The sequence below is a fragment of the Bos taurus genome, chromosome 1 (assembly GCF_002263795.3).
Source record: "Bos taurus isolate L1 Dominette 01449 registration number 42190680 breed Hereford chromosome 1, ARS-UCD2.0, whole genome shotgun sequence".
NCBI classification, from domain to species: domain Eukaryota; kingdom Metazoa; phylum Chordata; class Mammalia; order Artiodactyla; family Bovidae; genus Bos; species Bos taurus.
In genome coordinates this window covers 72,801,967-72,816,347 of record NC_037328.1, presented here as the reverse complement: position 1 = coordinate 72,816,347, position 14,381 = coordinate 72,801,967, and the positions used below count along the sequence as shown (strand labels likewise).

Sequence of the window (14,381 nt, the reverse complement as noted above, 5' to 3'; positions counted from 1 at the left end):
GGGAAGAAGGGAAGGGGCAGGAGAGATTGTATATTCTGGGGCTTCTGTCCCAAGGTGGGCTGTAACACAGAGCCAAGAACTTTCAGTCTGTTAAAACTGCCTCCCATTCTGCCAATGCCTAAAATGGTAGAAGTGGGGAGAAAAAAATCCTTCGGGTGGAAAAATGCTGACTAAACCATTTCCCAAAGCCACATTCTAAGAGATAACCCCGGGAACAAACACTTGAACATCTTTCTTTCTTGTGCCCTATGCTTCTTTTCCCTCTAAAAGTCTCATTTTACCCCTGGGGACATGAATCAAGTTGGTGATGGAGTCATTTCAGATGGCAGGTAAAAGCCAGCGCACGGGTGAACTGCCTGACCCGTGCAAGACTCCACACATGGCGAAGCTATGTGTGTCAGGAACAACTCAGACTTGAGAGATGGAGAGAGGCAGTGCTTGGTGTGTGTTGGGAGGAGACTAGGTGCGGCACTACCATAGGTTTGCTGCCATCCTCACGGTGAAATTTTGCAGCTGAGATTTCCAGCCTATTTGGATGAGAAGCTGTTCTTAGTCTTCCCTAGTGTGCAGTGCAGATGTTAAGAAATTCACTTACTCCTCTGATTAAAATCTAAATGGCTATCACTTTCACGACAATGTGGAGAACTCCACCACTTTGGGGTTATTTTAATTTTCCTTTGTGTTCAGGGTTTTTATACAAGTTGCTTAGAACATGTTAATTTAGAAAAGCTTTTTGAGCCAAATAGGATGGAACTCACCTTAAAATGCCTGGGGAGTATTTAGATAAGACACTAATCTTCTGAAGTGTGGATTGTTACAGGGCAGGTGCAGTATTTAATGTGTGCCCTACAGGATGCTGACAACCTAGGACCCAGCCAAGAGGCTACAGTCTTACTCTTAAGCTTATTTGATGTGCACTAATGCCAGGTGGAGCGGTGGTAAATTATCCGCCCGCCAGTGCTGGAGACGCAGATTCCATCCCTGGGTCGGGAAGATCTCCTGGAGTAGGAAATGGCAACCCACTCTTGTATTCTTTCCTGGAAAATTCCATGGACAGAGGCGCCTGATGGGCTACAGCTCGTGGGAGGTCACAAAGTGCTGGATGTGACTGAGCACACAGCACACAATGCAAAGCAAGTGCCCTTGCAGGGACACGGGGGTGACTTCACTGGAAGAGCTGTCCTCCACAGGGAACTTGCAATGGCTTCTCATGTAATGCTCATAGCAAAGAGAACGTCCAAGCAGGAACACAGCTGTGAGCTTCGAGTTCTCAGGCTCTGAGTCACTAGGAAGTTCTTGACCGCAGGTGTCAGCCCCAGAGGCTGGGGTCCCTGGCAGTCTGGCAGACTGCTTGGAAGGTAAATTCAGCAAGAGTGAACGCCCATGTGATGAATTCCCTACAAAGAACCTGTTTCACTGGCGCCTGAAATGTGTTATACGGGAAGTACAAATTTCAAGAGCCTCTGTATTGTTGGGGAAAAATGTCTTGTTCAGGGAGTGACTGGAATCAGATTCCTATCTGATCCTTTTGAATTATTGGATTTTCTCTCTGCTGCATTTAAATGATGTTTGGGAATAAACTGTGTAAATATGAGACACAGGCTGCTGCTGTGGAAACAGAGTGGGAATAATGATTACCTTGTGTTCTGAGTGAAAGAAAGTTACATAGATATTCTAATTCTAGAGAGTGAGAGTTGGACTGTGAAGAAAGCTGAGCATGGAAGAATTGATGCTTTTGAACTGTGGTGTTGGAGAAGGCTCTTGAGAGTCCCTTGACTGCAAGGAGATCCAACAAGTCCATTCTGAAGGAGATCAGCCCTGGGTGTTCTTTGGAAGGAATGATGCTAAAGCTGAAACTCCAGTACTTTGGCCACCTCATGCGAAGAGTTGACTCATTGGAAAAGACTCTGATGCTGGCAGGGATTGGGGGCAGGACGAAAAGGGGATGACAGAGGATGAGATGGCTGGATGGCATCACCGATTCGATGGACGTGAGTTTGAGTGAACTCCGGAAGATGGTGATGGACAGGGAGGCCTTGTGTGCTGTGATTCATGGGGTCACAAAGAGTTGGGCACGACTGAGCGACTGAACTGAACTGAAAGGATGGAAATTAGAAGGAATGAAAATTAAATAGAGAAGAAATATATCCTAGGGCAGAAAAGGAATCCCCAAAACTAAGGTGCCCAAGATGTCCTTATTTATTCTTTAATAGAACATCAATAATTGTACATGATCTATTTTAAAGACTTGCCTGTGTTAAATGGTTAACCTATAGACTGCACATTCTGCCTTTTGGACATGCTGTGGTGCTTCATGCCCATTTCCTGTCCGTCTCGAGAGGAAATGGAAAGTTTACATCACTGGTTTAAGTAATGGAACCCAGAACTAAAGTGCGGATGACAAAATATTCCCTTGGCTCTGGTTGTGAAGGCCACTTTCAAGCACAAATGTTCCAACAACAGAAGGAGCAGGAGATTTTGTTTCTTTGGGGAGATTTATTCTCACCTCCCCGTCTACCATGTCACTGTTAATTCCAAAGTCTGTCTGGGGCCAGAGGGGTCTGAAATCAGTTACACTGAACAAAAAAGCACAGACTGAGTCCAGCGGACCCTGGGAGCCAAACAGCCCGAACTCATCAGTATCATTCTAAGGATTCTGAGTCCCAAGACGGGAAAGGATTTGCCTAAGCTCATAGGATTGATTGGTAGGGAAAGGGTTTAAAATACCATGATATTTGCATTAAAAAAACCTCTCTCTGGATATACCCAGGAGTGGAATTGCTGAATCATATTGTAGTTCTATTTTTAGTTTTTTGAGGCACCTCCTACTGTTTTTCCATAGTGGTGGTGGTAGTGGTGTTTAGTCACTAAGTTGTGTCTGATTCTTTGCGACCCCATGGGCTATAGCCCACCAGGCTTCTCCATCCATGAAATTTCCCAGGTAGGAATACTGGAATGGGTTGCCATGTCCTTCTCCAGGGGATCTTCCCAACCCAGGGATTGAAACTACATCTCTTATGTCTTCTGCATTGACAGATGGATTCTTTTCCCGCTTAGCAACCAAGGAATGCCTTTCCATAGTGACTACACCCAGGGATTGAAACTACATCTCTTATGTCTTCTGCATTGACAGATGGATTCTTTTCCTGCTGAGCAACCAGGGAATCCCTTTCCATAGTGACTACACCATATGTCCAAAGAAATCAGAAACATTAATTTGAAAAGATACATGCACCCCAATTCAAAGCAGCATTATTTACAATAGTCAAGATATGGAAGTAATTTCAAATTAAGTATTTATCAACAAATTAATGGATAAGGAAGATGTGATGCACACAGACACCATGGAATACTACTCAGCCATAAAAAAGAATGAAATTCTGCCATTTGCAACAACATGAATGGACCTATGCTTGGTGAAGTCAGATAAAAACACTGTACGTTATCATGTATATGTGAAATCTAAAAAATAAAACAAAACAGAAACAGACTCACAGATTTAGAGATCAAGCTAGAGGTTACCAGTGGGGAAAGGGGAGAAGGGCAATGTAGTGATCAAGGATTAAGAAAAACTGCTATGCATAGAAAAATACTTCCAGGTGGAGCTAGTGGTAAAGAACCCACCTGCCAATGCAGGAGAGAAAAGAGATGTGGGTTCCATCCTGTTGGGAAGGTCCCCTGGAGGAGGGCATGGCTACCCACTCCAGTATTTTTGCTTGGAGAATCCCGTGGACAGCCCATAAGGTCGCAAAGAGTCAAACACGACTGAAGGGACTTAGTGTGCATGCATAGAAAAATAAGCTACAAGGACATACTGTACAGCAAGGGAACTTAGCCAATATTTTATAATAACTTTAAATGGAGTATAGCTTAGAAAAATATTGAATCATGATGTTGTACATTTGAAACTAATGTAATGCTGTAAATTAACTATACCCAGATTAAAAAAAAAAAATTGTCTGGTGCCTGCAGATCTGAGACCATCAAGGACACTGGGCTCTAGCAGAGCCGTAAGAGTAGCTTCGGCTGGAGCGATACTAGTACTATCGCTAGTGGACATGGAGAGGAATGGACAGGCTTGGGAGAAGATGTCCCCTTTGCCAACCATCTTGGTCAATTGATGTTTCAACATATGAAGAAATCGTTGAATTGGAAAGCTGGCCTAGGAAGGTGAGTTGAGGGATCTAGTGAGCCACGGCTGCACAATGCCCAGAGGCCTCCTTCCTTCTTTACTCAGGAAAGCCCCAGAACCTTGTTCCTCCCATACCATAACCATTTCTTTTATCTGTAGCTCTTAAAGCACTTTGCAAAAACGCTCCAGCATAGGCAGGGTGTGACAGATAGCTTGGCTTGCTATTAAGTGTCTTGAAAAGTCACTGATTTTACTGTAATTGCAAACTTGGAGGCAACCCAGGTGGATACAAGGTTACTGGTGGTGGTGGTTTCACCCAAAGTGAAGAGGATTCGAAGAAAACACTGGTTTGGGAAGATGGTCCTAATCCTTCTTATTGCAAACATGTTGAAGGACAATAGCCCCCTTGTTCCTGAAATACTTCCAACTTTGACCTGCTCAGACTGAGAAATTTTGCTGCCCATTCAGGTTTTAATATAATTTTTCTTATCAATTATTAGGCACTTATGCTGTGTGCTGTGGAGTCTGGGCCAGGGCACGGGTGGGGAAGGCAGTCAGAGCACAGTGCTGGGTCTGGAGCTGCCGCCAGGTCTGTAGGGCCCGCCAGGAAAGTCCGGTGTACATCTTTCATTCCTGAAGCCTGAGCTATGCTTGACCTGGTTGACCAGTGCCTGGAGCAGGTCTAGAAAGGGAGTTCAGTAGCTCAGTCATGTCCGACTCTTTGGGACCCCATGGACTGCAGCACGCCAGGCCTCTCTGTCCATCACCAACTCCCACAGTTTACTCAAACTCATGTCCATTGACTTGGTGAAGCCATCCAACCATCTCATCCTCTATCATCTCCCTCTCCTCCTGCCTTCAATCTTTCCCAGCATCAGGGTCTTTTCAAATGAGTCAATTCTTCACATCAGGTGGCCAAACTACTGGAGTTTCAGATTCAGCATCAGTCCTTCCAATGAATATTCAGGACTATTTCCTTTAGGATGGAGTGGTTGGATCTCCTTGCAGTCCAAGGGACTCTCAAGAGTCTCCTCCAACACCACAGTTCAAAAGCAACAATTCTTTGGTGCTCAGCTTTCTTTGTAGTCCAACTCTCACATCCATACATGACTACTGGAAAAACCACAGCTTTAACTAGACGGACCTTTGTTGGCAATGTAATGTCTCTGCTTTTTAATATGCTGTCTAGGTCGGTCATAACTTTTCTTCCAAGGAGTAAGTGTCTTTTAATTTCATGGCTGCAGTCACCATCTGCAGTGATTTTGGAGCCCCCCAAAATAAAGTCTGTCACTGTTTACACTGTTTCCTCATCTATTTGCCATGAAGTGATGGGACCAGATGCCATGATCTTAGTTTTCTGAATGTTGAGTTTGAGACATTACTTTGCCAACAAAGGTCCATCTAGTCAAGGCTATGGTTTTTCCTATTGTCATGTATGGATGTGAGAGTTGGACTGTGAAGAAGGCTGAGCGCCGAAGAATTGATGCTTTTGAAATGTGGTGTTGGAGAAGACTCTTGAGAGTCCCTTGGACTGCAAGGAGATCCACCCAGTCCATTCTGAAGGCGATCAGCCCTGGGTGTTCTTTGGAAGGAATGATGCTAAAGCTGAAACTCCAGTACTTTGGCCACCTCATGCGAAGGGTTGACTCATTGGAAAAGACTCTGATGCTGGGAGGGATTGGGGGCAGGAGGAGAAGGGGACGACAGAGGATGAGATGGCTGGATGGCATCACTGACTCGATGGACGTGAGTCTGAGTGAACTCCGGGAGTTGGTGATGGACAGGAGGCATGGTGTGCTGTGATTCATGGGGTCGCAAAGAGTCGGACACGACTGAGCGACTGAACTGAACTGAAGCCAACTTTTTCACTCTCCTCTTTCACTTTCATCAAGAGGCTCTTTAGTTCTTCTTTGCTTTTGGCCATAAGGGTGGTGTCATCTGCATATCTGAAGTTTTTGATATTTCTCCTGGCAATCTTGATTCCAGCTTGTGCTTCATCCAGCCCAGCATTTCTCATGATGTACTCTGCATATAAGTTAAATGAGCAGGGTGACAATATACAGCCTTGATGTACTCCTTTCCCGATTTGGAACCAGTCTGTTGTTTCATGTCCAGTTCTAACTGTTGTTTCTTGACCTGCATACAGGTTTCTCAAGAGACAGGTCAGGTGGCCTGGTATTCCCATTTCTTGAAGAATTTTCCAGTTTGTTGTGATCCACACAGTCAAAGGCTTTGGCATAGTCAATAAAGCAGAAGTTGAAAGGGAAGATCCCCATTATTGTCATTAAAGGCCTAGACACCACAGGTAAAACCACTGTGACCTGATCAATTCCAGATTCACTCAAAGCTGTTCTCTTGAAGTCACCATCCTCTTGCATCAGTCAGTGGAGGAAAATATTTGATGATGAACCAACTATCATTAGAAGAGTTTTTTATTCTTTGGGCAATTATGTTGTGGCTTCTGAAACAGCTAAAGAATCTGCCAAATCACCTGTGATTGTAGACAGGTATTGGCACAGCACAGCCACCTATGCCATAGCCATTGAGGTGAGTGGGGGCCTCCAACACCTGCCCCCCCCATCACTCTTTATACCAGTGACCCAGGGATCTGCTCAAACCCGGCCCGGTCCTGCTGCTCACCGTGAGCCCCAAGGAGAGGATGCAGAGGATTGAGGGCCCAGGCATGCAGGGGATCAGAGAGGAGGCCGAGCTGGAGGTGAACAGCATATTTTGTCAAAAGGTAGACGTGTGCTACCAGTGGATGGAGAACCTTGGCTGCCACATGGTGGATGCCAGCCCATCGTGAGCAAAGGTCCTCCAGATGGTAAGTGTAATCCAAAATAACTGCAGTTAATTATAGTCACTCCAGGCCAGGTGACACATTTTACTAAATTTGATGCTGTTTGATACATCTAAGCCTTGACTGGACAGTTCACTTTTCCCTAAATTGTTGTTCTCCTGACCAAAGGACCCATCAAGACCGAGTCTGGGCACATCCCAGGGAGAGACTGTGGCTGCCATCTAAGTATAACCAATGTGTTCTAGGAATAGATTCTGAACTACAACCCCACCGAGTCCTTCCAAGGTTTGTCTCCTCTGGAAAGCACGAGGTGGACAGAAGCGACCAAGAAGGTCTGTGGAAGGTCCTCCAGCTTCCCCCGTGTCTGTGCAGGCTCCCGGCTGAGATGTTGATGTTCCCTGAGTCAGCTGCCTCCCAGCCTAGCCACACTCCGTCTTTGTGAGCTCAGCCCTGAGTCCTAGAACTGAGGAATCCCGAAGAACACTTCTGTGTGTCCCAGCTGTCAGAACTCATCTTGTGGTAGGGCACTCTGAGCAAGAAGTGTCTGGCTTGTGTCTGAGGCTTATGGCCCTGAACTGCTCCTCTTGGTTAAGCACTTCAAAGTCAAATGCAGAGGAGGCCACACTGAGATGCCCTGAATACAAACACACCAAGAGTCCTTGGAGTCTATTCTGCTGATTTACATTCCTCTCCTTTCCTCCAAAAAACAGGAGTGTTCTGCACTAAGCTAGATGCATTAAGGGCTTCCCAAGTGGCGCTAGTGGTAAAGAACCTGTCTGCCAATGCGGGAGACTTAAGAGACATTGGTTTGATCCCTGGGTGGGAAAGATTCCCTGGAGGAGAGTATGGCAACCCACTCCTGCATTCTTGCCTGGAGAATCCCATGAACAGAGGAACCTGGTGGGTACAGTTCACAAGAGTTGGACACAACTGAAGCGACTTAGCACACTCAGCACATGCTGTGCTAAACTGCCTCAGTCGTGTCTGACTCTTTGTGACTGCGTGGGATTCTCCAGGGAAGAATGCAGGAGTGGGTTGCCATGCTCTCCTCCAGGGGATCTTCCCCACCCAGGGATCAAACCCGTGTCTCTTATGTCTTCTTCATTGGCAGATGGGTTCTTTACCACTAGTGTGACCAGGGAAGCCCTAGTCATTTATTATATGCTTCCTCTAATAATGTAGTAACTAAGAGTTATTGAGCATTTATTCTCTGCCAGGTACTGCTCTAAGCCATTTACATACAGTAACTCTGAGGGGAGGGAGGTACTCTCTTACTGACAGGAAAACTGAAGCTCAGAGAGGCAGGCTGGTTGCTTAGCCAAGGTTCCAAGCACTACAGTGCTGGGCACTTCGTTGGATGCTATGGAGAGAAAGGCATCACCAGGTATTTTCAAAGTAATATTCACCCAACCTAGGAAGCTTCCTTGCAATGATGAGGCTGAAGAGTTTCCTTTCTGTCCTTTCCTTATTCCCTCTGATTTTCCCATTTTATCACAGCTTTTGCTGTTACTTGGAATTTCGCCTTGCCACAGATCCCAGCTTTCCCCTTCTGACCCTACCTCTTTCCCTGCTCCCTCCTTCCTCCACCTATGCACAGCAGAGGTCCCTCCTCTGTGTCACCCTAGTGACCAAGTTGTGGGGGCCTGAGGGGAGGCAGAAGGGTGTGTAGATTCCACACAGATGCTGTCTCCCCAGGTGACGGCCCCATAGTGTTGACTTCATTGTTATGTTGCCATGGATTTTCAGGAGGGAACATCTCCATAGGCTCTGGTTGGGGCAGGACTCAGGAAATGAATGCTGGCGTCCTTAGGGTGAATGAGGGAGGCCTGACAAGACCCCACCCTCTGCTGGACCTTCCCAGAGCCTGAGACTCTCTGCTCAGGCCCTGCCTCTCGCTTACTCTGGGTCATTCCTTGTTTGAAGGCTGATGTGGCTCTTAAGAGGAATTGGGCAGGGGTCTGCTCTGGGGACAGGCTGGATCTCCTCACTAGATCTGGAGGTAGGCCTGATGGGCTTCCTGGAAGGAGTGACCCCTGCAGAGGATGGGGGACCCTGGAGGGTTCCTGATCAGCCCTGCTCTCTCTCTCTCCCCCTTTAAGCTCATCCTCCAGCGTCTGGAGATGTCTGCACTTCAGCACCGAGGTCCCTCTGGACCCCTCCCAGGCACTTGTGGTCAGTGAGGTGGGATGAGTCCAGTGGTGTGTCTCCCTAAGCAGGAAGACTGTCTCATTACAGGCCTGACCTCCATGTCAAAGACCTCTTGAGTGGGAGAGGAATCGTTTCCTGGGCAGGGGCTTGTCAGGATCCCCCACTATGATGCTTGCTGTGCTTAGCTCTGGGCGTGAAAAACTGGTATTTGATCCAGGCCACCAGCCTGGCTGAAGGTGTGAGTGAGCCTTGGGTACACCCCTTTCTTGGGAAGGGACCCTTCTTCCTCAACCCAATTCCATGTATTAAATTCCACCTTCACCTGTTGACTGAAAACTCAAATCCCACCTCTTTCTAAAGCCTCATTTCCCAAATTCTGGGGATCTAGAGATCTGGAAGATTGCTATCCCTCCATTGACCACTAGCACTGCCCTGCCCTGGACTTGGAGCTCATGGGAAGTAGGAGCTGTGTTCTTGGTCTCTGCTCGGCTCTCAGAAGGTGCTTGATCAAATTTCTTCATTCTTGTTTTTGTTTGGGGAACATTTTCTGCTTGGCCCTCAGCCTCGTTTTTAGGGCCCAAACAATTAGAATTGCAAGAGCCTCTGGTTCACCTGCCTCTTTGGCTCTGGCAGGAAACTGGGCTTCGTGGAGCAGCCGGTGCCCAGGCAGCTCTGCATCCTCCTGTCCTTGACCCTGGGTGGATGCCCCGCCTCTGCCCGGGCTCTGCTGCCCCACTGTGGTCTTTCTGCCCTGGCTTCTGGTTCTGCTGCTCTGGCTGCAGTTTCTGCTCTCTCTGCTTTGCTCTCTGCTTTTCCTGCTTCTGCCGCTACGCTACTGTCTTCCTTCTACTACCCCTCCTTCCTCTGTCTCTCCTTCTCCATCTCCTCCTTCTTTCTTTTCTTCCTCTTCCTGTTTCTCTCACTTCTGCTTCTGCTCTTTTTCTGCTTGGGCGGCTCCTGCTTCTTATGCTTTCCTTCCCCTTTTGCTTTTCCTTCTTTCTCCTCTGACAACTTTTTCAGCGTCTGTGGCTTTGGCTTGAGCTTCTACTTTTGGGACTTAGGCTCTTCCCACTTCTGTTCCTTCTCCTGCTGCTTCTACTCTGGAGACTTCTCCTTCTCTCTCCTCCTTCTCTCCTCCTCCCTCCCTCATCTTCTGTCTCTTTCTCTGCTTCTTTCACTTCTGCTTTTACTTCTTCTGCTTCTTAAGCATCTACTCCTATTTCTTCTACTTGTGCATTGGCAACCGCTTCTGCTTTTTGCCCCTACAATTGCTGCTGCTTCCTGTTCTGCTTCTTCTCCTTCTCTTCCTCTTTCTCCTTCTTCCTCTTCTTCCGCTGCTTCTGCTTCTTCTGCTTATCTTTTTCCGCTCTTCCTCCCCCTCCTGTTCCTTCTCTTCCTCCCTCTCCCCACTCCTCCAGCTCCTCCTCCACTTCCTTCATTCCATCTTCCTCCTGTGCCTCCTCCTCCTCTAACTCCTTCTTCCCTTACATATTCTCCTCCTGTTCAGTTTTGAATGTGCCAAGTGTATGGTGCCTATGAGACATTCTTTCTTTAGAGTTTCCTAGTGCTCTTTAAGAGCTCCAAATTTCTTGCAGACTTGGAACTGGTTAGTCAGCCTCCAGTACAGTCTCTTTGTGCGTGCGTGCTAAGTCGCTTCAGTAGTGTCTGACTCTTTGTGACCCTATGAATAGCCCAACCAGGCTCCTCTGTCCATGGGATTTTCCAAACAAGAATACTGAAGTGGGTTGCCATGCCCTCCTCCAGGGGGTCTTCCTGACCCAGAGATTGAACCCTTGTCTCCTGTGTCTCCTGCATTGCAGGCAGATTCTTTACAGTTGGACCACTGGGGAAGCCCCACAGTCTCTTTAGTAAGTGACAAATATTAACAAGAAGTTCTCACAAAGAGACAGTGCTCTATAATTCAGTTCAGTTCAGTTCAGTCGCTCAGTCGTGTCCAACTCTTTGCGACCCCATGAACCACATCACGCCGGACCTCCCTGTCCATCACCAACTTCCAGAGTCCACCCAAACTCATGTCCATTGAATTGGTGATGCCATCTAACTATCTCATCCTCTGTCATCCCCTTCTCATCCTGTCTTCAATCTTTCCCAGCATCAGGGTCTTTTCAAATGAGTCAGTTCTTCACATCAGGTGGCCAAAATATTGGAGTTTCAGTTTCAACATCAGTCCTTCCAATGAACACCCAGGACTGATCTCCTTTAGGATGGAATGGTTGGATATCCTTGCAGTCCAAGGGACTCTCAAGAGTCTTCTCCAACACCACAGTTCAAAAGCATCAATTCTTCGGTGCTCAGCTTTCTTTGTAGTCCAACTCTCACATCTATACATGACTACTAGAAAAACCATAGCCTTGACTAGATGAACCTTTGTTGACAAAGTAATGTCTGCTTTTTAATATGCTGTCTAGGTTGGTCATAACTTTCCTTCCAAGGAGTAAGTATCTTTTAATTTCATGGCTGCAGTCACGATCTGCAGTGATTTTGGAGCCCAAAAAAATAAAGTTAGCCACTGTTTCCCCATCTATTTGTCATGAAGTGATGGGACCGTATGCTCTATAGTTAACTCAATATTTAAAAACTCATTAGTTTGTTTGATGCTCATAGTACTCACAATGAGTAGAACAGGGGAACCAAGGCTCAGAAAGTTTCCATACTTCCCCAAGCCACATAAAAAGTTACAGAGCTTTGATAAGAACTTAAGGCTCCACTCTCCACCAGGGTTTACTGTAGGGTCTAGTATTTTTGTTTGCTTGTTTGTTTTATTTTTAAAAAATTATTATTTTGGGCTCTGTGGGTGTTTGTTGTTGAGGAGGCTTCTCTAGTTGCGGTGCATTCTTATTGCGGTGGCTTCTCTTTTTTCAGAGCATGGGCTTTAGGGAATGTGGGTTTCAGTAGTTGTGGCACATGGGCTCAGGAGTTGTGGCTCCCAGGCTCTAAAGCACAGGCTCAGCAGTTGTGGCACATGAGCTTAGTTGCTCTGTGGCTCTATAGGAGCTTTCCTGATCAGGGATGGAACCTGTGTCTCCAGCTTTGACAGGCAGATTCTTTACCACTGAGCCACCAGGGAAGCCCCTGCTTATTTGTTTTTAAATAGACTTTACTTTGTAGATAAGTTTAACATGCTTGTGCTCAGTTGTGTCTGAATCTTTGTGACCCCGTGTACTGTAGCCCTCCAGGCTCCTCTGTCCATGGGATCTTCCAGGCAAGAATATTGGAGTGGGTTGCCATGCCCTTCCTGACCCAGGATCGAGCCCCCTGTCTCCTGAGTCTTCTGCATTGCAGGCAGATTCTTTACCACTGAACCATTGGGGAAGCCCAGGTAAGTTTAAGGTTCATAGCAAAATTGAGTGGGAAGTACAGAGAGTTCTTACAGACCGGGCCTTATATTTTAACAAAACTTAAAAAGTCCTTTTGTATCCAGGATTTCACTTGTTTAAGAAACATGTAGAGAGAATATCAGCCCAGAGAGACAAGGGATTTGGCCATGGTCACATAGCAAGGTAGTGACATCTAACTGGGGTGAGGGCCCCAGCATCTTGTCTAAGGTCTGGGAAGGGGCTGGTGTCATTCAGAAAAGCAGTGGGGTGGTGAGTGATAGTGGTTGGCATCAGGTCAGCTTTCCTTCAATATGTCACCAGCCTCTCTCACTCAGGTCCTGGCATGGGAGACACATCCAGATCTGGTTCTACAAGCCCTCCTATCCTTAAGGAAAATTCTGCTGCTGCTAAGTCACTTCAGTCGTGTCTGACTCTGTGCGACCCCATAGAAGGCAGCCCACCAGGCTCCTCTGTCCATGGGATTTTCCAGGCAAGAGTACTGGAGTGGGGTGCCATTGCCCTCTCCAAGGAAAATTCTAGTGACTCCAATTCAGGGCATAAAACCAATAAGCACAGGAGTAGCTTTTCAAGAAAGATTCAGTTGAGAGGTTGAAAGTGCTACAAGGCCACAGGACAATTAAGAGTGTGCTGGGCTCCGAACTCTGAGCAGATGTCATTCTGGTTGGGAGCCAGGCTCTGGGAATAGGAACTCTGGCCCTTCTGTACCAGTCCTGGCAGGGCCTTGCTAGGCAGCTGGTCTCCAGCCAGTAGCTCCCTTCCACTGCCAGTGTTGCATAGAAATGGAATTTGGCAAAATTCACACCTCGCCTTTTGAGAATGAGTAGGAGTGGCCCCCACATATGGGAAGTAATAAATTATCCATCAGCCCCATGAGGGCAGGCCTAGCCTGCTTTTACCAATCATTGTATCCTGTTAAAGAGAAAATGATTCAGTGATATCTGTCAGAGAATAATCAGGTGGTCTTTCTTCAGGGAGACCAACATGATAGGCAAAGGTACTATTCAAAAGAATAATTTTGCAATGGGGAAAGAGATTGGCCTCAATTCTAAATACGGCATGGGTGAGGGAGAGTTTATAACTGACGAACGGGGTGGGGATCAATATATAAAATTATTAAGAGGAAATATTGGGGATAAGTGGGGTTCTGGCCAAACTGCCTCAACAGGATTCTTGCTAAAGGCAGACCAGGCTCATCAGATATCAGCTGGGAGGTGGTGGAGGATAAGTACAATTCTGATCACCAATTCTAATGGGTGGTGTCCTCCCTGCTTCCACCCCAAGCAATTCTCTGACAGCAGCTGGGTGTCCTACAATTCAATTCAGTTCTGACACCATCTGCCTGGAGAGAGCATCAGATTCCACAGGTTAAGGGCTCAGTCCCACAAGACTGCCCTTGACTTCTGATGTCAATCACCTGGGCTTGTGACTGGCTGGCTGTAAATCAGAGGTTCCACCGTCCCTCCTTCACTAGAGTGGCTCACAGAACTCAGAGAAACATATTACTGCATTACTGGTTTATTATGAAAGGATGTAATTCAGGGAGAGCCAAATGGCAGAGGTGCATAAGCAGGGTGTGGGGAAGGGGGGCAGAGCTCCCACATTCTCTCCAGGCACCCCTTCCACCCAGCACCAACCAGGAAGCTCTCTGAACCCCGGCCTCTGGGATTTTTAGGAAGTCTTCATAGGCATGATTGATTTCACCAGTGGTCACTGGTGATTGATTCAATGTCCAGCCCTTCTCCCCTGATTCTCACCCTTCAGTTACATGATCTGTACCCCTAGCAATCAGCCCCCATCCTTAGGTGATTAAAAACGTCAACACATTAACATCAACTCAGGTATGGTTGAAAGGGGTTTGTTATGAATATTATGATACCCTTATATCTCATCATTTTGGAAATTCCAAGGGTTTTATGTGCTCTGTGACAGAAATGGTGAGCAA

General features: G+C 46.9%; 1 protein-coding gene across 1 annotated transcript; it reads left to right on the top strand.

The window, feature by feature from the left end:
• The first annotated feature begins 6,791 nt into the window (after positions 1–6,791).
• LOC132346096 (uncharacterized) lies at positions 6,792–13,500 on the top strand. The gene is made up of 4 exons (XM_059889793.1): positions 6,792–6,934; positions 9,032–9,113; positions 9,670–12,420; positions 12,754–13,500. Exons 1-3 carry the CDS (start codon positions 6,792–6,794, stop codon positions 10,591–10,593), a joined length of 1,149 nt encoding a protein of 382 aa, XP_059745776.1. The 3' UTR covers positions 10,594–12,420; positions 12,754–13,500.
• The last annotated feature ends 881 nt before the right edge of the window (positions 13,501–14,381 follow it).

Coding starts and splice junctions, on each gene's coding strand:
- LOC132346096 (XM_059889793.1), top strand. CDS start 6,792: ATGCAGAGGATTGAGGGCCCAGGCATGCAGGGGATCAGAGAGGAGGCC. Junction 6,935..9,031: donor ATGGTGGATGCCAGCCCATC/GTGAGCAAAGGT, acceptor TCCCCCTTTAAG/CTCATCCTCCAGCGTCTGGA. Junction 9,114..9,669: donor AGGCACTTGTGGTCAGTGAG/GTGGGATGAGTC, acceptor CCAAACAATTAG/AATTGCAAGAGCCTCTGGTT.